This window comes from Xenopus laevis, chromosome 3S, assembly GCF_017654675.1.
Source record: "Xenopus laevis strain J_2021 chromosome 3S, Xenopus_laevis_v10.1, whole genome shotgun sequence".
In the NCBI taxonomy this organism is placed as follows: domain Eukaryota; kingdom Metazoa; phylum Chordata; class Amphibia; order Anura; family Pipidae; genus Xenopus; species Xenopus laevis.
This window is the reverse complement of record NC_054376.1, coordinates 42,250,808-42,276,475: the sequence shown is the minus strand read 5'-3', so window position 1 is coordinate 42,276,475 and position 25,668 is coordinate 42,250,808. Positions and strand designations below refer to the sequence as shown.

Sequence of the window (25,668 nt, the reverse complement as noted above, 5' to 3'; positions counted from 1 at the left end):
GACAATAAATAGGACACATACATGCTCACGTTGCAAATGAGATAGAGGGAAATCAAGCGCATAACCTCTGTACAATGTGTTTTATTTAGAATCTGGCTGGCTGCTCCTGTCTCACTTCGGTCCCTGTGGAGAATACCACCGTCGTTCCTGGAAAATGTCCCAGCCCTGGTTGTCAAGAGGCCTTTCTCACATTCCTGTGTGTGATGTGTGTCTGCAGCATGATAGGAGCTATGGCCCAGACGCCGTCAGTTATCATTCTCATCAGGTGAGAAGCAAAAGCTGCTGAAGTGTCCGCTGGGTTTCAGCCTTGGAAAGGCACTGTGGAGCTTATTGAAATATTGGGAAGCTCCTCCTTAGCATTATCTGATTTAAACGCCTTTTTATTGCTCTACTAAATCAAGAATTCACAAAGGAGGCAAAAGATAAAACTGCTCCTCTGTGCCTCTGGATTTTATGCAAGGCATTTGCAGTTTTATTAATATACATGCTGTGTGGTTTGTTCAATTCCAGGGATCAGCTGGGTTTTACTAGTCGTGGGATGAAAGGTATTTTTATGGTCTGCAATGTATTTCATGTTCCTGTGCAGTGAATAAGGAATGATGCACAGCCTTTGGCCCACCTGGAATAGTACATTAGTATAATACAGTACAATAGTACAGTACCCTGCCAGAAGCTAATTCCAGGGGGCCCTACATTCACACCTGTCATATGCTATTGCTTTTCACTGAAGCATCCCCCAGAAATAACAGACCCTTCAATTTAATCAGCTGGGAGAACTCTACAACATAATCACTGTCATTTGTTTTCTTCTTTCTTTAATTTCTGTTGGGTCTGGACCTCGATGTGAGTGTCTTTTTTAATGATACAGCCAATGCACATACAAAGTTTCAATCAGAGAAGGAAATTTATTCAAGCACAGAATACAAAAGCATTCAGTAGCTCGGGAGAATTCTCTACCAAAACTCAGTGTTAAATATATCTTTATAATATTACATCAGCATAGAAAATATTAGCCATACATGATTGGTTACACTCAGCAAAATAATTTTAGTTTGTTAGTTTTTCTAAGTAACCTTAAAGCCCAAGGTTGTATCATAACACAATATATTGTTTATAGAACCATCTTCCACCTTATCTAGCCTTGAGACTCCGCATGTTCCTGTGCAATAATAATTTTCTGTCTGTCTACATAAGCAAAATATCCAATCTGAAATATATGCTTTAGAAATAGAAAATGGCATAGACATGAACCAGAGTTCAGAGGTTATATAGGCCTCAGAGACCTCAGACTAATTAGGATCCAACATTTCATTTTCTATTAGTACAAAAATACCTATGGGATCTTTCCAATAATAAGCAGTATTTGTGATTATGATTTATCTGCGCCCAAGGGGTAGGTTTAGGGCGGGGTTGTAAGGGGCCCGAAGGCTCAGCCAGGGGTATCGGACCAAGAAGGAAGCACAGTCCAACCAGATCGAGGTATCCAAGGGGTTAAGAGAAAGGCGAAGTCAGGTCCAGGCAAAGGTTCAATAAACGGTTTTACAGGCAAGGTCAAGATCAGGATCAATAGTAGAAGTAATATAGCGCACCCAGGAAGTTTTTTCTGCCCCCTGCCTGCTAACATAATATGAACCCTTTCATCCAGATCACTGTTGAAATTCCAAACTAGTATAATAAATAAAAAATAAAAACACAAATAATAAAAATGGAGGACCAATTGTAAAATGTCTTAGAATATTACGGTACTCTCTATGTGAGGCTACTGTTAACAGTTATTCATCTAGATAAATGAGAGGAAATATGGGAACGAGCATTAGAGAAGTAAATCATATTCTGCTATGGAGTTTATTGTTTTCATATAAAACGTGTAGTTATTCACTTGCCTATCGCTTGCTCAAATACAAATACAGTGAAGTTACATGGTAGTCATATGCTTTCATCCTCTAGTTTGATATGTAGTGGTCACAGTTGGAATATATATATATATGTATCTCCAAGGGGCCGATTCATCAAGGGTCGAATATCGAGGGTTAATTAACCCTCGATATTCGACTAGGAACTAAAATCCTTCGACTTCGAATATCGAAGTCGAAGGATTTAGCGCAAATGCTGCGATCGAACGATCGAAGGATTATTCCTTCGATCGAATGATTAAATCCTTCGATCGAATGATTAAATCCTTCGATCGAACGATTAAATCCTTCGAATCGAACGATTCGAAGGATTTTAATACAACGATCGAAGGAATATCCTTCGATCAAAAAAACTTAGGCAAGCCTATGGGGACCTTCCCCATAGGCTAACATTGACTTCGGTAGCTTTTAGCTGCCGAAGTAGGGGGTCGAAGTTTTTTTTAACGAGGCAGTACTTCGACTATCGAATGGTCGAATAGTCGAACGATTTTTAGTTCGAATCGTTCGATTCGTAGTCGTAGTCGAAGGTCGAAGTAGCCCATTCGATGGTCGAAGTAGCCCAAAAAACAAGTTTTTTTACTTCGAATCCTTCACTCGAGCTTCATGAATCGGCCCCCAAGTGTCAAATTTTAAGATTTAAAATCTCTAACACTTTATTTTTTAAAAAGATTCTGTATAAACTAGTATATAATATATTTTTTGGAAAAATTGCTGAATTCTTTCATTTCAGGAATTTCAAATTCAGACACCTGTAACTTGTAGACAAATGCCTTTTGCTGTGTCTCTGCCAATGTTCTTCCTGTGTGTCCTTGACCGTAGTGAGTGAGCTAGGTGACCATTATATTGCGGTCTCATTGTCTTCAGTGGAATCTTTCCCTCTCTAGGGCCAAAAAACACAGAGCCCAGAGGACTATGTTAAAATGCAAAGTGTGACCTTTCCTGTCTCTGCATTTGCCTGTCACCTATTGAACTAATAAAAAGGGACTGGAGAGAGCAGACGGGAGAAAGCTGTGCAAGCCGAGTCCTGCACAGCTGTGTATATTGCTAGAAGAAGATTGAAATGAATCACTGGCCCAGTGGGACGCGCTGAAAAAATAAACAAGCTCAGATTCAGCCCCGACAGATACAAAAAGGCACAGTATTTTAATTCTTACATGACTAGTGCAGACTATAGTTTGGCAGACTATAGTTCTGCTTTGGGGGTATAATCAGAAGATATAAACAGCAAAAAATCAGCCTTCCCCTGTGAAGGCACGTTAGAAATGTGACTAGATTCAGGCTCAAAACAAAATTGGAATTGGAAACAAAATTGGAATGTGTCGGGAGATATATATAGCTATTTAGCTAGCCCATGTAATATATGCTAAGGATACATTCAGTGTGACAAGCATGTCAGTGCAACCTCTTTCCTACCCTATATTCACCCCCACAATATCCAGCAGCAAACTTTATTTTTATTAAGTATTTATAAAGCACCAACATATTCTGCAGCACTGTACAATAAATAGCAAATGCAAGCAATGATTGCCTGACCCACAGGTATAGTGGAATAGACAGGGCTTTTACCATGTTCCCTGCCTGCTCACTGAGCTGGAAATCACTCAGGGGGCCTCGTGAGACATAACGTTTATACTGCCCTACCTACTGTGTAGCTGCCAAAATATAATTTATATACCATCCATATTGTTATGGTGAAATGGGTCTCTTCCGTAGCTATAGGCAGATCTTATACATAGACAGAAACACATAGAAACACTACTCCCTCAGGTCCTATAAAGTGTTTGTTACCCATTAAAATAATTTTTTCAGGCTTCAAGGTAGGTAAAAGTTACTTCTGAAAATGGATAACCTAGTTCTTCAGTTTAGTAAAACTGGCATAGAGTGGGGGAAATACAATAAATGGTCCGGCCTTATACAGGTATAGGATGTGTTATCCAGAATGTGGGGACCTGGGGTTTTCCAAATCCATAATCTGGATCACCATACTTCATGCATGCTAAACAATAATTTAAATAAACCCAATAATAATTAATTTTAGCTTATTTAGGATTAAGTTATAGAAGAGTAGGCTACATCTCATGCATTCAGTTTTGGGTCCTCACCTTATAACTGAAGTGCTGCTGCATATCATTTTCAAATGTTGGGCGCTATGCCATTGCATCTGCTAGCCATCCAAAGTAAATGGGCAAGTCTTAAGGACAAATTCAATAGGATCCTCCGGTCTAAGGGGCAGATTTATCAAGGGTCGAATTTCGAAGTGGAAAATACTTTGAAATTCAACCATCGAATTGAATACTACGAAATTTGAAGTCGAAATTTGTAGGATTTTTTGCATTGTACGATCGTATTCCGATCGTAGTATGATCGTACTCCGAGTGTACTTCGAAACGTACGATTCAAAGAATTTTATACGATTTTCCTTCGAATACAAAAAACTTAGAAATATGCTCTGGAAGGTCCCCATAGGCTGACATAGCACTTCGGCAGGTTTAAGTTGGCGAAGTATTGAAGTCTAAGTTTTTTTTTAAAGAGACAGTACTTAGATTATCGAATGGTTGAATAGTTGAACGATTTTACTTCGAATCGAAGATCGAAGTCGTAGTAGCCTATTAGATGGTAGAAGTTTTCAAAAATTACTTCGAATTTCTCATTTTTTAACTTCGAAAATTCCCTTGATTTCACTTCTACCCTTGATAAATCTGCCCCTAAGTATTGCCAACCGGCAATATGGCAGTTTATATACTGTTGCTAACATCAGAATGGCAGTTGTTCATATATAGATGAAATATGATTAATGCCTCTAATGATACCTGGATGAACACAGAACATTATGTTGTAAGAACAACAGTTGCGTTCCCTTTAACCGTATAAATAAAATAAAACAGAATATTAATCTGAAACATCCGTTATAAGGCTATGCTTCTAAAAGCCAGACAGATCCAAAACCTGCACAGCTTCCATTATTCTGGCAATGAAATAGTTAGCCCCAAAACCTAGCGACTTGCTGCATAATGGTAGCCCAGTGTCATTAACTAAAGTCTAGACTGATTTGTTTCCAAGTCCCAGGGGAAGAAGGATGATTACATGGGCGTTGAGGGTTGACATACTCTCCATTCATGCTGTAAGCTTCTGCAAATCTCCTCTTATGAAGGATGGTGTATACCTGCCCACACAATATTTCAAACCACATTAGCTGGGCTGATTCAATAGAGATTTGCAATGACAAAGCCTTGTCAGTGCTTCAGAGCTTTTCCATGCTGACATTTCACTCCGGATTTCAGTGGTTTCTATTTGATTCGCTGCAGGCCATGTAGTATTATATTGCTGCTGTTATTATTATTATTGCTGCACTTACCAAATTCACGATACTTTACAATTGTCAGATATACAAGGGTGATGGATCATGTACCTCGCTGGTGGAAATGTTTATCACCTATCCAAGAAAATTGGTTTTTAATTCCACATCTTGCCATTAGATAATCCCTGCTTTTGAATATATTTCAAATTGGCTTGAGGCTGCAGTAAGCATTACATTTAGGGGGTTATTTATTAAAGTCCGGATGCTCGAAACTCGAAATTTTGAGTTTTATCGACTATGAAATCCAAAATTGTAGTGAAAAAAAATATATTTTTATTATACCCCGTGGATGGAAAAAGTTTGAATCTGAAAATCCGGCATCTCAGACCTGCCGAGATTGTATATAAGTCATTGGAAGAAATCCTGAAGATATCCCGATCTGCACTCGGTTTTGTGTAAAAAAATCCATCGATTTCATGGTTTTTCGTACGTTTTAGTACGATTCAAATTTTCATATGATTTTCAAGTTTTTTTCCCGCAGTCAAATTTTTCGGGAAATAACCCATCTAAATTTGGTCAGAGTATATTTCTGAAAAATATGAGATAAATTCGGATTTCGATAAATAACCCCCTTGGTGTTCACATTTACAGTATATATGCTACATATATCTGTTTGACTGCCCCTTTAAAAATTGACAACTGTTGAGCCCCAGCCACTTCTGATACATGCAACTACAGTATATGTATTTCTTTGGACCACGTATATTACGTTACCATTTATTCTGTATTATTTATAAACATTGCCTTCGTTCATCTGCATGGGATGAAATATTTGAAAGATCTTAATTTAGAAGAATTCTGTTGATTTCGGTTTCCATTGATAATGTTTTGGATGTTTTAAGCCTTACAGTTGGAGGCCAGGAGCTGCAATGACAAAATTAACTTATGTTCTCACTCTCAGGTGCCAAAACTTATTGATTTTTTGGGTTTATATGCAGTCAACTTTAGAATATTTTCACTTTGTAAATGTTCCTTTAACTTATCAGTAGATGATTTGCCAGTGCCTGCAATTTAACATAGATACGTTTAACCGGTATGAATTGTGTGTGTGCATCACAATGAACGTGTAGAAAAGAGAAGAGAACTGTCTAAGTTGGTGTAATAAGTGAAGAGTCCCAGCAATGGCTGTCCACTGAAATGTAAACAAAGGATTTGCAAGGAAAAAGGATCAACTGTAATCGGAGGCAGGCAGAACTCAGGAGGCAGGCTGAGATCAAACGTAGTCGGGGACAGGCAGAGATCGGTAGGCAGGCTGAAGACGAAAACAAGAAACAATTCAAACAGTTCAGGATCAACAACAGCAAGGGAAATAACCAAGCGCTGTTTACTTGCTTTGATGTCTATTCAATGGGAAGGCTTTGGCGTCAAACGTATCGCGACCGCATGTGAAGCGACACGTGGGTGTACGAACAAACATGCGCGAGAAGACGCACACTGGCAGCAAGCGCAGAGGTCCATTGGCGCCTTACAGTGTAAGAAAGCTCGGGCAATCTTAAGGTGACAAGACTTCTGGGGGGGGTCTGCTCTATGCAATGTTACACTGCACCGGATGCGGACACACAAACAAAACAATTGTTCTAATGTTACATAGAAGATTGAATTGTGGTGAAAATTCAGCTGCCAGACAGATTCTAGCCGACCTTACGAAACAAGGTGCAAGGTTCAACTCACATCATCCATCATTTTGATTGAAAGAGTGCTCTGTGCTGTTACACCCAAGAAGACCCCACTTCTAACAGAGGAACATAAAAAACCTGACTAGAGTTAAAACACACCTGAACAAGCCAAGGTCCCTCTGGGTGAATGTCCTGGAGACAGATAAAGTGAAATTGGAGCTCTTTGGTAAAGCACAACATCTCCTTGCTTGCAGAAAAATGGAAGCCTACAAAGAAAAGAACACCATCTTTACAGTCAAGCATGAAGAAGATTCACTGATTTTTTGGGTTTGTTTTATGCCCCATAGCATACAATTGTGAAATCTGGAGAATACCAAGGAATTTTAGAGTGCAATATTAAACCCATTGTCAGAAAGTTGAGTCTTAATACTGAGGTGTTTGGAGGTGGGCAGCATCGAGTCCATATCTAAATTCCATTGAACACTCATGGAGGAGAAATTGCAGCTTAGAGAAGGCATCTGAGAGAACCGGAGCAGTTTGCATAAGGAGAGTGGTTCAAACTGTCCGCAGAGAGACGTAGAAAGCTCATTCATACTTTAGGAAGCACTTGGACTCCAGTTCTTCTTTCCAATGGATCCACTACTAAATATTAGGTTTGGATGTCAATAATTTTGTCTGTTATACTCTCTGAAAAAATATTTAGAGACATATTTATTATGCTGTGTAGAAGAAATTCACTGTGAAATTCACTGTGTAAAAATCTGTTCAAAATAAATGGTGAGTTTATCAATTGTGTGTGTAATTTTTACGCCATGCAGATTTGACGCTATTTTACATTGCTTCCGCATAAAAAATGTGCACTTTTTTTTTACACATCGAAGCCTGGCGATGTGTGGTGTATTATTCCGCTGTTTTTTACATAGCATAATAAATATGCCTCCCAAAGTTCTCTGAATGGCAGGGTCGGACTGAGCTGGGGGGACAACGGGAAAAAACTTGGTGGGCCCCCGGCTCATGTTGGCCCTCCCGGCCCAGATCTGCACCCAGATCTGCTGCTGAATGTCGCAACCTCCCTTGATCAGTAAAAATAATTGTGTGCATACTCGGTGCAGTGTGCATGCTCACAAACGCAGTGCGCTGGCATACCTCCCAACATTTTGGAAGTAAAAAGAGGGACACAATTTTTTTTTCCGCACATAGCGCACCAATTTTTTGCCCACACCCCTTTCTGTGGCCAAACCCCCTAATTACCATGTTCGTTTTACAAAATTTGGTAGGTTATGAAAGTTTGAAAATATTTCTCCTTATCTAAACTGTGTTTTTGTGTCTCAAAATTGTTACAAAGTATCTTATTTGCACCTGTTAGCTGTTCTGGGCTCTCTGCTAAAAGCCAATTAAGTGAGAAACTTTGTTTCTTTTTCTGGCTGTTCAGTGCAGAGAAAAGAGGGACTTTCCAGTACAAATGAGGGACTGCGGGTTGAGCTGTCAAAAGAGGGACTGTCCCTCCGAAAAAGGGACAGTTGGGAGGTATGCGCCGGCGCGGCTGGTGGGGCCGGAGGGGGCCCTGTGGCAGTAGTCCAGGTGGGCCCCGGGCCCCCCAGTCCGACCCTACTGAATGGTATAAGTTATGTACTCTTAATAATGTAAAAAGACATTTTTCAGATTTCAAACTTATTTTTAAGTTAATTCATTAATTGAAGGAATAAAATGCCAAGGTGGCAATATTTTTGATCACTATTGTAGCTGACATACCACTGATCAGTGGCTGCCCTCTGCCCACTCTGCTGTGATATTTTCTGCCAGCTTGTGTGACATAAGCCTTGTTTCTTCTATAAGCTCAGGGGCGCGCCACCAATGAGGCGAGCTGAGACGCTCGCCTCAGGCGGCAACGCCGGAGCGGTTTCCAGGGGCGGCAAAAAGCCGCTCCTGCACCTTTAAGAGCCGAATTTCCAGTTTTTAAACCGGAAATTCGGCTTTACGAATGCGAGAGAGCATAATTGCGCTCTCAGCGTTAGTAGTGTTCCTGCCTCCCCTCCCGACAGGTAAGTCGGCGAGGGGGGGCGGCATTGCAGGAGCCGCCTCAGGCGGCCCTAAGGTACGAATCGGCGCTGCATAAGCTATATACATAGTTTAAAAGGACAGTATAATGAGGTTTTCAAGGAAGCATTGTAGATGTCTTTTAAGAAAAGGGAAATATTTTGAATACATTCTGCTAGGTTTAAGCTTTCAGCAGTGTCACAAACAGCTGGTAGCAGACGCAGGGAATATTCACAGCAAGGAATTTGCGGTTTATAGCTGTGGAAAGAAATCACATTGCTTAGCTAAAAATAGAGGAGATTTGTAGCAGGACAAGGCACAATTGTTGCGGAAGAAACCAACAGAATGTAAAACCTTAGACACATGTCCTGTGTTTCCTCGTGCTGACATTCCCCCAAACCACATGCTGTGTTATATGATGGAATTGGTAGCACTGAAGGGAGTTTAATGCAGGATTTCAGGGGATTTAGAAGCATCATACTGCATAAGATGTTGTTTGTATATTTAAAATATGAAAGGAGATCTTTTACTTCCTTGTTTTGTGCCATAAAGTCACGCGATTTCCCTCCCCACCCCTAATTTGCATATGTAAATTAGAATTCACATTCGGTTCGGCCGGGAAGCATGATTCCCCCGAATTTGAATCCTGCTGAAAAGGGCCGAATCCTGGTTGATTCAGACGCCCATTGACTTTAATGCATTTGGACAAAATGACGCGTGTATAAAAATTTTGACGCCCATTGACTTAAATTAGTTTCGCCAATCACTAGCCTTGAACTCTATATATATTTATATATTAATATTATATTAGATATATCTCTTAACAGTATTTCCACCTCTTGCCATCGTATTTATGTTTACCATCAACTGTATCATTGTCAGTCACCGTTATTGTAAATCTATTAATCTCAGATTCCTTAGCGTGGCCTCTTCTGGTCAGGTTGTGGTTTCCATAATTAATGTGTAACCCAAGCATCCGATGTGAATCCTCCAACAGAAACTCATTCTAAGGACAAAGTATTAGGGCTAGGCATTTAGATTCAGTATGAGCTGGATAATTCCTTTCATTACTCTCAGGGCTCGGTGTGTCGATAAACAGTTTTATCACCAGTTTAGTATGAGAAAACCATGCAGAAGATGCACAACCGCCCCAAACGTAATGAAACGACTATTTATTTCCCAGTGACACCATTATCTGGTGTTAACAATGCTACTCAATTCCAGACATTATTATGCAGCTCCAGGCATCATTATTTCTCAGGCACGAGGCGGCCACAGCTAAAAACCCAGTAATGATTTCTGAAGAGATTACAGCCCCACCCTGGCTGAAGGGTTCAGTTAATTTTGGTTAAAAGACAACAGTTCAACCCCTCCAAATGATCCCAATTGCAAATACATTATTTATATATGTGCATAAACATATCTATCTATCTATCTATCTATCTATCTATCTATCTATCTATCTATCTATCTATCTATCTATCTACACACACACATACTGTACATACATATACGGTTGACCTTGAGATTACTGCTATTAGCCCTGCTTATTGTGCTTGGCTAAAAGTCACCAAAGCGCCTTCTAAACGTATTACAGTCTTTGCAACATTATAAGAGCATTTTGTCTCTTTGTGCCATATTTTTTCTTTATATTCCTCTCATCAAATGTCTCCCCCAAGCCCTTGGTGTTCAGCTCACCATCTCATTTTTCTTTTTACAGGGCAGTAAGTCCTGAACTGAAGTCATATGCCCTGGGGGTTCTATTTCTTCTTCTTCGTTTGATAGGTAAGTCTTCCACAGCTAGTAGTAAATGAATTAACTTGTGTAGCCTAGGGTGGACCCTAATTGGTTAAAAAAGCTTATCACAGAATAATTCACTGCAAAAAAAAAAAACAATATGTTATGGTAAGTTATAATATTTGTGGTGGAAAAATAATGTATATTATTTGCTATTATTTTATTATAATTACTATTTATTTTCTATTTCTATGAGAATATTTATTCTACCTCATTTCTGTCATAGTATTCTGATTATGTCTAGCACTGGGCACAATAAGTTGTAGAAGATGCATTGGTGCTATAACTCTGGAAAATAAAGCTGCATTGTAGGGAAAACATGTATATTCTTTGCTCTTAATAAATGAGAAACTACCCCCTACATGGAAGGCGTGAAGTATGTGCTGGTTCAGTATAACGACCAATAAGATGTTGCATTCTCAACAAGGAAATGCTACCTGCTGATTGGTTGCTAAACATTACCATACCTCCCAACATTTGAACAATGTAAAGAGGGACAAAAACATTGGCCGCGCTACACTTGGCAAATCTTTTTTGACCATGCCCATTTTATGGCCACACCCCCTAATTACCATGTCCATTTTACAAAATCTGGCAGGTTATGAAAGTTTTGCCCTTTAAGCTGTCGAGTCTAAATTCTCCCAAGCTTTATCTTAAATAGTTACAATTGTATCTTCGCTTATCTAAAATAGTTACAAATATATCGAAGTGCATCTGCTGAGTGTTGGCTCTCTGCCAAAAAGCTTCTTATTTTATTTAAGTTTCGGAAACTTTGTGTCAGTGTAGGAGATCAGAGAGAAGAAACCGAGGGCTGCTGGTTGAGCTGTCAAAATTAGGACTGTCCCGCAGAAAACAGGAAAGTTGGGAGGTATGCGTTACTAAAGCTGAACATTGGTGTCTGATTAAAGTGATACCGACACTAAAGGGCAGATTTATCAAGGGTCAAATTTCGAGTTTATGGGAGTTTCTAAAAAACCTCCATGAACTCCCAAAAACTCTAAATTCGAAAAAAATAATAACCAATTGAAATTTATTAAAAAATTCTAATTTCGGGTGAATATGATCGACCTGCAAACTTGAATCAAAAGCAAAATTTTGGCAGGTTTTAGATGGCGAATATTCGAATTTGAATTTTTAAAGGGAGAGAACACGATAAATTTAGAAATCATCATCACATGCATGTGCGTAATGAACAAGCTGGGGCACTCTTTCACTGTGCCTCAATATATGCTTGCCAGGGGGCTTTTCTTAAAAATATACTTTTGTTTTGAACATCTGGTTTGCAGGCTCTGTTAGTCATAGCCTTGTGTGGGGGAGGGGCAATATTTATGTGATAGGCGCCTTTTAAATATAAAGCAAATTCTAGAAGCAAAGCTTGAACTGTTTGCTTTTAGTGAGCCTGCTTTTTATTCATACAGATAATGTGTCTGAAATGGTTCTGCTCCTGTCGCATTTGATGTACTATTCTCTCCTTTTTATAACATTTTTTCATAGCACTAACACCATTTTCGATTCACAAAATAATTTGTTTTGCCTTTGTGTTTTGCAAGCGACATTTCTATAAGTGAATTAGAAGGTGGTACCATTAGCTTTGTTGTGGGATGTCACAGCCTTGGGAAGTTTAATGGCATGTATCCCTTCTCTCACACATCCATCTTCAATATCATTTGTTTATTCTCTTAATCTGCCATTTTTCTGTTCTCAAGGTCAAGGCAGGCATACTATAGAGACATTCAGCTAGAAAGAACTGTATACAATAAGCATTTTTTGGATGGCTCAGTGAGGAGGTTTATATCTATAGAACTGTTTAAAACTCATTGAAGTCAATAAATTTGACATGCAGCTATTTTTTTGACGCAACTATTTTTTATATTTTATCTATAGGTGAGCATTAAGCAAATAATCCACAACATCATTAAGCAAATAATCCACAAAAATGCACAGTAATTCACTATTTCTGCAAATTCACCACAACAAAAAATACAAAATAGTGAACATTCAATGTAGAAACATAACCTCATAACATACCACAAGGCATTGTTTTCCCCCTGTCCGCATACCTCATGTCACCCACCTCCCTCCAATCAAACTACTGGATAGTAATCTTATTTAGTCATGGACAAATTTGTCCCGCAAAAAATTAGCGAAATGCAGATTTTGACGCCGGTGACAATTTGCCAAAATGAGCACTGGCGTCAAAGTTGATGCCGGCGCCCATTTAAGTCAATGGACGTCCATTAATCGTCGCTGGTGTCTAAATTTTCGCCATCGTCAACTCCGGCGCCTGAGTCAAAAAAAAAACAAACTTTTACGCCGGCGAAAATTTTTCACGAATTTATTCGCCAGAGATGAAACGGAAATTTGCCACAAATTCGACTGGCGAATAAATTCACCCATCACTAATTTAATTTTTTTTGCTATATCCATTCTTAGTTCTAACATGTATGTCATCTATAATCTGATTTACTTTAGGGTCGCTAGTGATGAGCGATTTTTTTCTCCATGCATGAATTCACTGCAAAATACCGCATTTCACCATCTGCAATTTTTTTCACAAAACTGCATCAAAAATTCTCTGGGAACAAAGTCGCCGAGACAAAAAGGTCACCATAAAAAAAATGTCCATTGACTTTCATGCATTTGGACAAAAATGGTGCAGAGACAAAAAAAAAGTCGCCACAAGAATATGTACTTTAATGCATTTGGAGTTAGAAAAAAAAAATTGCCAGTGTAAAAAAATTTTCGTGCATAGAGAACTGTTGTTGCCTGTTGACTTCAACACGTTTTGCAAAATGTTCACCGTTTCAGAAGTTTTGCGATTTTTTTTCAGCTCATCATTTGCTCATCGCTACAGTTATATATATATATACAGGTATAGGATCCCATATCCGGAAACCCGATATCCAGAAAGCTCCGAATTATGGAATGGCTCCCATAGAGCCACTATTTTATCCAAATAATCAAAATTTTTAAAAATGATTTCCTTTTTCTCTGTAATAATGAAACAGTACCTTGTACTTGATCCCAACTAAGATATAATTAATCCTTATTGGAGGCAAAACCAGCCTATTGGGTTTATTTAATGTTTAAATTAATTTCTAGTAGACTTAGGGCATGAAGACCCAAATTACGGAAAGGTCCGTTATCCGGAAAACCCCAGGTCCCGAGCATTCTGGATAACAGGTCCCATACCTGTTAGAGAGATATATATATACCCTTTTCACCAGGGTTTCTTTGCTTTACTCACGGTTTTCTTCAAATGGAATGATCTTCTATCAAACAGATTAAAGTAAAAAAAGAAAGAGTCACTGAAGCTTAGCTGGAAGAATGCTTTATATTATTTTATTCCTTTTGGGGATATTTAGCTCTCAGGCTGAGAGAGGTAATGCAACTGTCAAGAAAGGAAGGTATACATTATTATACTCTTTAGTAGACCAATGTTTGCTTACGGCAGGAGAAAATTTATTGGCATTCTTTGTTAAAAAAGGTTTTTCACAAACGACTACAATGCAATAAGTTGGGGTCCTCCAGCACTTATCTTTCTCATGCACATGAAGCATAGAAACAACTCATCAATAGACTACTTACTTCCCCAAGCTCCCAATTCCCATAATGCCTTGCACATTTTTGTGATTCTGATTCTTTACCTCTGCTACTTATGGAGGACATTTTGGCAGTTAGACTCCTGGCTGGAGAGTTGACTAATGCTCCATATTTGTAATTAACATAAAGGTATTGTAAAATTTTATTTTTGAGTTTCCATTTCATTGTAATAACTGTCAAGCTAAACCTGACGTTTATATAAAGGGATGAATACAGACAACATTCATTAGCCTTTATGGTAACACATTCAGAAGTTTTATTTTAGCTGTGCAGATTTTTTTCCTCCTTTGTCAGTGATGTTCTCTCTAACAATAAAAGAGCAATAATGTTAAGATTTATTTCTTCAAGTATGATATGAAAATGTAATGGTAGAACACTTGCACAGACTTTATGCCCTTTTGTATTGCTTTTTACCAAAGGTGAAGTAAGTATCCATTTCAATAATAGTCGTTTACATGAAGCCATTAGTGTCATTGTTAAGTAAACATGAAATTATGAATGAACATCCTTATTTGCCAAACAAGGATTAAACTGAAATATTATTAGTGCTTGGGTTTATTAGCTATAAATCTTGACAAATACTTTCCCAAGGCTTTGCCGAGGAAGCAAGAAGCAAATGCATCTTTTTATGACATCCCAACCGATATGTTTCGAGGAAACAATTATTTTCCGGGAGAAGGCAAGTTAGAAGCAAGAGCAGGGTCTCTTTATACAAAGGCCTGATTTGCAATTTACTGAAAGGTCACTAAACATTGAATTACCTTTAAAATTATGTCATTGGTCTAATGGACTGTTATTTTAGATAATTAAATGGGTTGGCAATATTGAATAGCCCTGGAGATAATCCCACAGTGTGGATCACGTAAAGCTTTAATTTTACTGATCTTTAGTTAATGGTTTCCTTCAAATGGTATGTTTTTTCATAATAAGCACCAACTGATCATTTTTAAGGTAATTAAGTCAAAAGACACAAAAAGGGTGTTTTAAGAAATACAGACATAGAACGACAGAAACACCTCAATAAGCCCATCTGGTCATGCAGCTGAATGACTGCAGGGCTGCCAGGAGGGAGGAGGGATATATACAGTATAGAATCCTCATTGGAAGGTGATGATAAGTTAGACGATTCTTCCCTGGGGAAACTTGAAGAACAGGGAAAATGTATGGAAAGAAAAAAAAAGCTTATTTGTATTAATTTGCTATACAATTCACAAGTGGTAAAACTCTCCCAATTAACTTATATTCTTTTAAATACACAATATGGAAAATATCTGGACATGTTTTAGCCAAAAGTATCCGGACACTCAATCTCAAATGATATGTCCTCAAATATAACACAAGAGATGTTAAAGTCATCACCATAGGACTCAGGAGCTATGGAAGGTGAACTATGGAGGTATAAATGACATTTCATTATCTGGCAGCCTGATGGAAACGTTTGGGTTTGGCAGAATCCTGGACAACACTACCTGACTGAATACTTAATGCTGACAGTAAATTTGGAAAAATGAAGGGAAAATAGTGTTTCTTTTTTCTATGTTTTGAGATAAGACCCCCAGTTCTGCTGAAACATTAAGGCTTCAGCGTACAATCACATTGTTGACATTTCCAATTACTTTATGGCTAAAGATTTTGGGAAGTCCCTTTCCTATTTCAGGACAATAGTGTCTCCATGAACACTGAGGTCAATACAAAATGGTTTTGCTGAGATGGGAGTGGAAGAATATGACTGGCCTGGGCAAAGCTCTGACCTCAATCCAACGAAACATTTGATTGGATGAATTGGAATGCCGACTGTGAGCCAGATGTGGGAACCCAACATTGGTGCTTAAATTCACTAATGTTCTTGTGACACTCACAATGTTCAAACATCTAGTGGAAAGCCTTCCCGGAGCAGCAAAGATCAAAGGGAGGGCCAACAGCAATCAATAGCCTTTTGGGAATGAGATGTTGGCCTGGCAAGTGCCTGGATACTTTTTGGCCATGTAATGTACGTCTCTTTTAGGGCATTACACTAGTCTAGTATGTCTTTTTAAAGCAATAAAAATTGTATATAGCTGTTTTTCCTTAAGTAAAAATGGCCCTCTCTTGTCTGACTGAACCAGTTTTCAAGAGTGATTTTTTGGTATTGATCAATAAAGAAACAACCACTCGTTCTATCAATTTGGCAACTGCAAGACATTTTTTAGTAGTGTAAACTCATATAACATTAACTGGAAGCTTTATGTTTTCCTTGGCAGATCAATCTACTGTGTTATGCTTTACAAAAAGGTATCAAGTCTCTTTAATTATGTTAAAATCAAACTTGACTTTACAATTAATATAGTAGTGTTACTGGATTGTCTGTATTATGTTATTTGCAGTATGGAGTCATTAATTTACCACAATAGACTCTTGCTGGGAAGGCAGCTTTCTAATCATTCAGGTATCTGACATGCTGTTCTGTCTCACCAGCAATTTACAGCAAACTAACCAGAAAACAAGATTCACAGGAAGAAGTACATTAGATCTATACTATGATGAAAGACAGCACATGCAGTCTAAAAGCATTCTGTAAGCTAATGTTTTCCTTAATAAGAGGCACCCTCTTATTCCAAATCATGCTAATAAAAAGACTAACGGGTCTGACTGCATGATGCATAAAACTGTTTGGCAGTTACAACAACCAGGTTATATATAGCAGATTATGATCTGATTTGTCTTGTTTATTTAATTTATTGACAAGAATTGAACTTTTGCCTGCGGAGACCTTGTCTATTGTTATTTAGCCCGAGGCAAAACTGCGCTGCCTGTGTCTTTGAAAGAGTAACATTTTGAAAGGAAACCATTTTTTTTTTTTGCATTAATTAAGATCCTGAATTCTGAGATTTTGTATCTGATTTCTCTCTTTATATGAAGTTCAGAGTCCATATGGCTAAGAAACTCAATCACCAGCTGTCATTTGTTTTCCAGTGTTGAGCCACAGGCACAGCACATCTAATAAGATCTCCTGGAATTGACTTTCCAGCACAATAGCTGTACTACTGCAGGGTGTTAGGAAACGCAATCACTCCGCAGGATTCATCCTCTTTCCCTTGCCAGCCCCTCCAGCAGTGAATATGTTAAATGCAGGATTTCAATTGATTGAAAGATATGAGGCACCATGCCAAGCTGATGTTCACTTACTGGCAAAAAGTCTTGCTCATAGGTAAAGAATACAGTCCCAGGAGAGCCCCATACAATTTCATCTTTCCACTATCAATTAAGTTGCTGAGTTCTTGAAAGATTCTATCATTGCTGACAATAAAAATAATACTTAAAGAAGCCCAAACTCAATTATAGCCAGTGTAATAGCTAAAGCTGATCAGCTGATCACGTGCAACATGAAGAAAACAAGAAATATTCCAGCTATTATAATCTACAGCCATCGGCGCTGCCCTAATCTTCTTTTGTGGCAGATATAAGGAGCTTCAGTCCACAATAGTTGAAGGAAGTATAGTTTGATATCGTCCATGCAATTTTTAAGAAGTAATATCATAGCAGGTACCATTTTTTGCTTCTGTTCTAGTAACTCATACCAATCAGTTGGCAAGTAGCTGATCAGCTGTTGAAAGAAACATCTGATGGTTTTCTCTGGGTTATATTAAGGTGTTAAGACTTCCCTGGTAGAAGTGTGAGGTCCAGGCGCTCGTTCGCCAGACCAAAATCTTAAGGAGGTAATTCATACACCAACAAATGTATGGGAGGCACTTTACAAATCCCATGAACAGGCATATAAGAAAACAGAGTTTTATTGCAAATACATATAAGAAAATATATGCATTTCGTACTAGTGTCCTTCAAGTCTATAGAGCACAATGCCTAAGGCTATTTTTTTTGTACTTGAAATGTTTTTGCAATAGATGACTCTTATCTTTTACACCTGTTTGTGGGATCTGTGAATGCCTGCCATACATTTTTTGGAGAATGTTTTCTGTGTGTTACCAGACTTTTGGAAAAGATGTGCCTATATTTACATTGCTCTAAGGTTTATGTTTGGATGATTTATGCATTGCAATATTTTAAGTTATTCGTCAACGCAAAATAGGTGAGAAAATAGTTTTGTCCAAGTCAAGAGGGAATTTTGAAATAGTTTGTTAATACAAGTCATTGTTTTATATTTTTCAGGGTTTATTCCTCCACCACTGATCTTTGGAGCGGGAATTGATTCAACGTGCCTCTTCTGGAGCACATTTTGTGGAGAGCAAGGAGCATGTGCACTGTATGACAATGTGGCATACCGATACTTGTATGTTAGCATTGCTATAATTCTGAAATCATTAGCATTCATCCTGTATACCACAACATGGCAATGCTTAAGGAATAACTATAAAAGATACATAAAAAACCATCAAGGAGGACTCAGTCCAAGTGAGTTCTTTTCCTCTACATTGACCCTGGACAACCTGGGGAAAGACTCTGTGTCCCAAAAAAAAACTCATAGGACAAAATTCATATATAATCTTGAAGACCACGAATGGTGTGAAAATATGGAGTCTGTTTTATAGTAGCAGGTGACTGAACGAATTCTATAGTGTCATTTGAGAGTTCTCCTTTTTTAAAGGAAAAAAGACATTATATGCTTCTATCAGACTTACCCTGGGCAGCCCTTGATATTAGCTACAAAATGGCCTAGCAAAGCAATGAATATGTATTTATTGTAGCTAAGGCCTTCAACATTTGATTTTCCACCAGTAATGGTAATGCTTCAGATGACGAAGGCTGGTTCAGAACTCAGTAGGCTGAATAGGTTGGAGAGAAGTGGATACAAAGCCAAACAGCCAGTGGGATGCCAGTACAATATATAAATTTGTATCATTATGCAATAATGCATTCTGATTGTCACAAGCGCTAGCGGTTTTCCTGGAAAATGGCACACCAAGAATGCAATAGTCCAATACCAGCTCTCTCTTTGCTATGAATGACAACCCAGAATCGAATACATCATACTCAACTTTGTTGCTTTCTAAACATGAAACAACACAGTTAATTTTGTTGCGCGTTTGTGTGTGTGTGTGTGTGTGCGAGTCATGGATTTAAATGCAACCCTCTACAACCACAAAAACATGTTATATTCTTTTGTTGCCAGGAGTCCTTTCTCAATGATGTGTGCCACATTCTTGAAAAGTATTTATTTTTAACCATTGTTGACTTTAGTAAAGTAAGTAATGTTGTTATATAGTCACACAAGAAATCAGTTGATTGTGGCTACTTTTGCTAGCCTTGGTCAAGTATCAGCATTCATTTGTATGATAAGACATATTTATCAAAGACCCAGACATATTACAAAACTGCTTGTACTGAGAAATACCTAAAATTCCTAAGTTCATCCCATTTTAATGTCTTCATTTCTTCTTTCTTCTGTACCCTGATTGTGTCTTCAGTATAGCGTATCTGGAGTATAGAAATAAAACTTCTTTATTGTCCCTTACACAAAAACCCAAAGATAATAATTTACAAACCTTTAATTTAATTTCACAATCAAGAAAAAGTTCTGACAAATTGGAATTAACTGGCACAAAAACAGAAGACAGAATGGATTTTTCCTCTGCGCAGTGATTTATAGTTTCAACTCTCCTAATTCTTCCCAATAGGATTTGGCAGTGGTTCAGACATCACCAGCATGTTGGTTTGTACATTTACTGATACCATTTTAACAGAAATGAGCAGGAGTGAGACTGCTGAAGATAAACAGATGCATTTGAAATACATACCCCCATATGTAATAAAATGCATAAAGTTTGCCCAGGTGCAGAAACCCATAGCAACCAATAAGATGTTTGCTGTTAATCAGGTGACCAATAATTGCTACCTGCCATTGGTTACTGCTCCTGGCAAACTTAGTGCCTTTTAATACATAACCCCCATAAACAATTACAGACCCTAGACACATTATTGTCATGGCTTGCTTAGCAGTTTTAAGGGTCTACGTCATTCCATTCAACCTACCCCCTTTCCAGGTGATTTAAAACTAAAGACTTCAGTGCAGATACATTTGTTTCCACTGGTATCAGGTTATGTCACATCATAACAAATACAAAAAAGTAGGCAGTAAATGTTAGCCTGAAATATACTTTTAGTGGTAACTCTTGCTATTTATATCACCATTATCAGGGCATTTCAGTGGTAGGTGCCCCTCATACTTAGTGTTTATGCTTTCTGCACTAGCAAATGAGTTTTAATAATTTCTTATCTAAGATATGCCACATAGCAAACGTAAGTGTACACCTGCCAAACCAAGGGTATTACTATGAAGTTGTTCTTCATTTGTTGTAATTACAGTCTTGGCTCTTCTGGGAAGGCTTTCCACTAGATATTGGAACAGTGTAGGTGGTACTTAATTTCATTCAGCCACAAGAGCATTTGTGAGCTTGGCAATTAATGTTGGGGGTCAGGCCTGGCTCACAGTCAGAATTCCAGGTCATCTATCAAGTGTTCAGTTGGGTTGAGGTCAGGGCTCTGTTTAGGCCAGTCAACCTCTTCCACCTCCATCTCAGCAATCCAACTCTTTATGAACCTTACATTGTGCAGGGCCTTTCCAGAACTGTAGAAGCATATTATAGTCATTGGATAATGGCACATATGTCAGCAATTCTGGCTCTGGCATTAAAAATTAATTCTATTAATAAGAAGAGGTGTCCACCGACTTTTGACCAGAGTGTACAGGTGGTGCTTAACTGTATGAAAGAGAGCAACAATCCAGCCATTTGGGAACATTTGCAATGTTTTCAGTGCTTAGCATTAGTAAAGCTGCTTTTCTGCCACTGGAAAATACTGGGATATTAGATTGATAGGAAAAGTACATTTTATAGTATACATAACCAACGTGCCAAAATGGCCCAAAAGCTTTCATTTTGCATAGCTTGACGTTATTGGTCAAACAATATCTATGGCCAAATGTACTATAGAACAGAATTTTTATTATTCTTTTTTTTACCTTCTTTTCCACCATGTTTTCATTCTTCAAAAACAAAAGGATTGTAATTAAGAGTAAATATGTATAAGATTAATCTCTCTCTGGCTCTTCAATCTTGGTATTAGAGGGTCTATTAAAAATGTTATAACATGCTTAGATTAACCAGTAATGATCTTTGTACTTATTAATTTCCGATAATTATAGCTTGGTTTCATTTAGTATTTTGCAAACTGTACATTTTCAAAGATGATTTTTATTTACTTATGTGTCCGATAAGTACTCATATTTCTAATATGAAATCATATCATTTTTTAAAACAGATTTTTATGTTTTTATACATATGAAAACTATGTTATGGAAATGATATACTTACACCATACCTGTCAGTAGATCACACTGAAGACCATAGATGCATTTAAACGGAAATTAATATGGCTTCTTTCCATTATAAACAGGCATGATTTGAAATAGGGATTTGATGTGCAGGAAGTGATTTTAAAAAATGCTTCCTGAGACTTGGTTTAAACTCTTGATACTTTCATCTGGGATGAGATAAAACAGCCTCACTTGATCATCTCATAAACCAATCTTGATTTTTTTTTTTATTCAGGTAGGAAGAGATAAAAACATCCTCATTTGAACTCCTCACAAACTGAGACAGCTCTGCTAAGTTTAGAACCTCCAAGAAATCTGCCCTGTGCGCTCTGAATTGGCAGCGTAATCACCATTACAGATCTCAAACACATATTTCAGATTGGCGAAGTATAAATATATAAAATAAGCCTTCTGACAGATCAGAAGAACACATTTGTAAGAAAGTTTCTGTTCCTAAGTAAAACAACTTGTAGAAATTACATTGTGTATTCTAAAAAGGAAAAATAATACAGGGATTTTTAATCAAGAATTCAAGGGTTCCCATGATACCCGTAAATAAAGTAAATGTCATCCTACTGTAGAAAATACAGGTATGGCCTCTCTTATCCTGAACCCAATAACCAAAAAGCTCTGAATTACAGGAAGGCTATCTCCCATTATAGGAAATGATTTCATAGTTTAAAATGATTTCATTTTTTCTCTGTCTTAATAAAACAGTAGCTTGTATTTGATGGTAACTAAGCTGCATGAATCCATATTGGTGACAAAACAATCCTATTGGGTTTTGGTAATGCAAATTATTGAAATGCTCCTTATTTGGTGAACCCCAGTTCACAAATATTCCGGATAATAGATCCCATATCTGTAGCAATAATAAGGTCATGATTGTTTCTAAACCAGTACTTGAGTTGCAAAGCTAATTCATTGACCTACCCTGAAAAAGATACTAAATCTGTGATAATAAAAAATAAAGTGGTCACGCTCATAAAACTGCTTTTACCATGTTATTATATTTAATAATATTTAATAGTCAGGACTGTTCCATTTACAGGAGTTATATAAATAAAGTGATAGTTAAATGGCATTTATTGCAAGCCAAATACTGTAGATTTCATTCATTTTGCTTATAATGTGACCTTAAAGGCATGTCTCTTTTCTTTAAAAAGGTCTATTTATGGACACTGCATCTACCTCAGGGGTTAGTGGCTTTGTGCCTGCTGAATGCTTGAAAGTGCAATAAATAAATAAAAAATAAATACTAGTAATAAAGACTAGTTGTACATAGTGTGCCTGGTTGAATCTGTGATTGTTTGGTGCTGTAGTCTGCAATTGGCTGATACCTGCAGAATCGGACCGAGTGGCCCGGGGCCCACCAGGGCTGCTGTCTCGGGCCCCCCCCCGCGCTGCGCTTGTGCATGAAATGTGCTTTTGCTGCGATTGGCCCGAAGAAGGGAGGGAGTGATCCCATAAAGTATAATATTATATTTCCTAAAATAGCACTAAAATTGTTATTAAATATGTGTTACCAAAGAAGTAACAGAGTTTTAATATTGAGAATCCTATAAATACTATTTTAGTTAGATGATTAATATAATTATTGTAATGATATTGTTATAATTATAATGTAATGAGAATGAAGAATGAGAAGAGAAAATAATAATGTTTATCTTGTTCCGGTTATTGCTTACAGACAACTATTCTACACAATCCCAAGCAAAATTTGCCAACTGCTAACTTAGAGGCTGAGTTGGTACCTACAGAAAAAAACATGTTTCAAGAGCAAGTACAACCATAGTTTGTGCAATTTATACAAAGGTACCAGAGGGTCTGTGTCTAGGGTGTCAGCTTTAAGGCGGAGGCCCTCAGTTGCCTATATAATCAATATAATTTTTTTTAAGAAAAATAAAAATATTCACCAGTTGTCATCAGAGAGTACCTGCATAAATCTGGTAGCAGACCTAGGGGGTCTGGTTGTTGTGACGTCACTTGTACCAGTGACATCACATGCAGCCATGTGCATGACATCACTTCCACAAAGTAGGAAGTGCAGTGAGAACTGGGGCCTAAGGTGGCACTGGACCTAAATACAGCAATGATTATGTGTCCGTTTCAGTTCCTGTCCAATTTTTATAAAATGTGACGGCATTTAAGATTAATAATTTTGTTTTTTCATTCCTAGTAACACAAAAAAAGCAATGTTTTTACTTTTTGGGGCTTAATGAAATGGTAGGGTGCTGCTGTATATTCATTCCTGTGGTACTACAGCATTTTTGTTTGTGCCAATGCAATATAATGCTTGTCTTGACTCATATCCACAGTGCAACAGAATGGTGTTTGTACGTGACATTAATCTTAGTGATAACATGAATAATTTTAGATTGATATGACAGCATTGAGATAATTAAGGAGCTACAAAAATCATGTCAAAATGTTTATCGAAATAACGTCTGTCAGTTTTGCACTGATAGTAAAACTTTTAGCTCTGTTTTTCTTACTTTATTCACCGGTACCATGGTTTGCATAAACCTGCAGAACAGTGGTCATGGATTTGATTGAGCTTTTGCACTTGCACCACCATGGGTCATGAATGACCCCTTATATGTTTAGTTCTGGAGCAAATACTAAGTAGAATTCAGGAATTTACAGCAGAAAGTCTAGTTGACTGTTGATATGCAATTAGAGGCACATTTATCAAGGGTTGAATTTCGAATTCATGAGTTTTTATAAACTCCCATGACTTTGAAATTCGACCAATTGAAATTTATTATAAAAATAGGATCGACCCGAAAACTCGAATCGAATTGGAATCAAATTAGAATTTTTAAAACCCGATCAGAGTTTTTTTTCTACAAAAAAAACCTTGAATGTCAGGAAAGCTGCAAACAACTCCAAATTAATCCCTGGACATCTCCCAATGACTTAAACAGCAATTTAGTAGGTTACTCTTCTTCTACAGTATCTCTCCTAGGTGGCACCATTGACAGTTATCCTACAGTATATTATTTTATGAAGCTAAAGATGGCCATACAAAAGCCAACCAGGAACCTTTTTCACCCATTCATCCACTGGGCTGAACAGATGGAGAGTATATAAGGGGCCACATATGTTATGGCTGGCTTCATATTGTGCAGTTCCCATCTTCACTGGCCAACACTGAATATCAAATCAAGGAATCTATCACTTCAATGTGAAACATTATCAGGGAAGTTGGATCACTCTGTAAACCCAAGGGGCAGAGGATATGAACCATGTCAGTCATTGGCAGACTATGATGTTTTCCTCTCATTCTAAAGAGTCATTATAATTGGTGTCCTTTAGACATAGTACAAAGCAGAGCAATGTGAACTCCATTAACTTACAGTCATATGAAAAAGTTTGGGAACCCCTCTCAGCCTGCAAAATAATTTACTCCACTTTCAACAATAAAGATAACAGTGGTATGTCTTTCATTTCCCAGGAACATCTGAGTACTGAGGTATATTCTGAACAAAGATTTTTGAAGCAGCATTCAGTTGTATGAAATTAAATCAAATGTGAAAAACTGGCTGTGCAAAAATTCGGGTAACCTTGTAATTTTGAATTTGAATGCATGTAATTGCTCAATACAGATTACTGGCAACACCAAATTGGTTGGATTAGCTTGTTTAGCCTTGAACTTCATTGGCAGGTGTGTCCAATCATGAGAAAAGATATTTAATGTGGCCAATTGCAAATTGTGCTTCTGTTTGACTCTCCTCTGAAGAATAACATCATGGGATCCTCAAATTGTGAGAATGGTTACAGACAACCCAAAAATCACCTCCAAAGACCTGCAAAAGCTCATTTAGACAAGCCACAGTCATTTTGGAACAAAGTGCTTTGTCCTGATGAGACAAAAATTGAGTTATTTGGTCATAACAAAAAGCGATTTGCATGGCAGAAGAAGAACACTGCATTCCAAGAAAAACACCTGCTACCTACTGTCAAATTTGGTGGAGGTTCCATCATGCTGTGGGGCTGCGTGGCTAGTTCAGGGACTGGGGCCCTTGTTAAAGT

General features: G+C 37.8%; 1 protein-coding gene across 1 annotated transcript in view; it reads left to right on the top strand.

The window, feature by feature from the left end:
• The window catches only part of slco3a1.S (solute carrier organic anion transporter family member 3A1 S homeolog), a 172,892-nt gene extending 148,774 nt beyond the window's left edge, over positions 1-24,118 (top strand). Inside the window, exons 8-10 of the mRNA XM_018255309.2 lie at positions 90-265; positions 10,645-10,709; positions 18,471-24,118. Coding sequence (XP_018110798.1) covers positions 90-265; positions 10,645-10,709; positions 18,471-18,850 — 621 coding nt within the window. The 3' untranslated portion in view covers positions 18,851-24,118. The remainder of the gene's footprint in view (positions 1-89; positions 266-10,644; positions 10,710-18,470) is intronic.
• Positions 24,119-25,668: the final 1,550 nt, after the last annotated feature.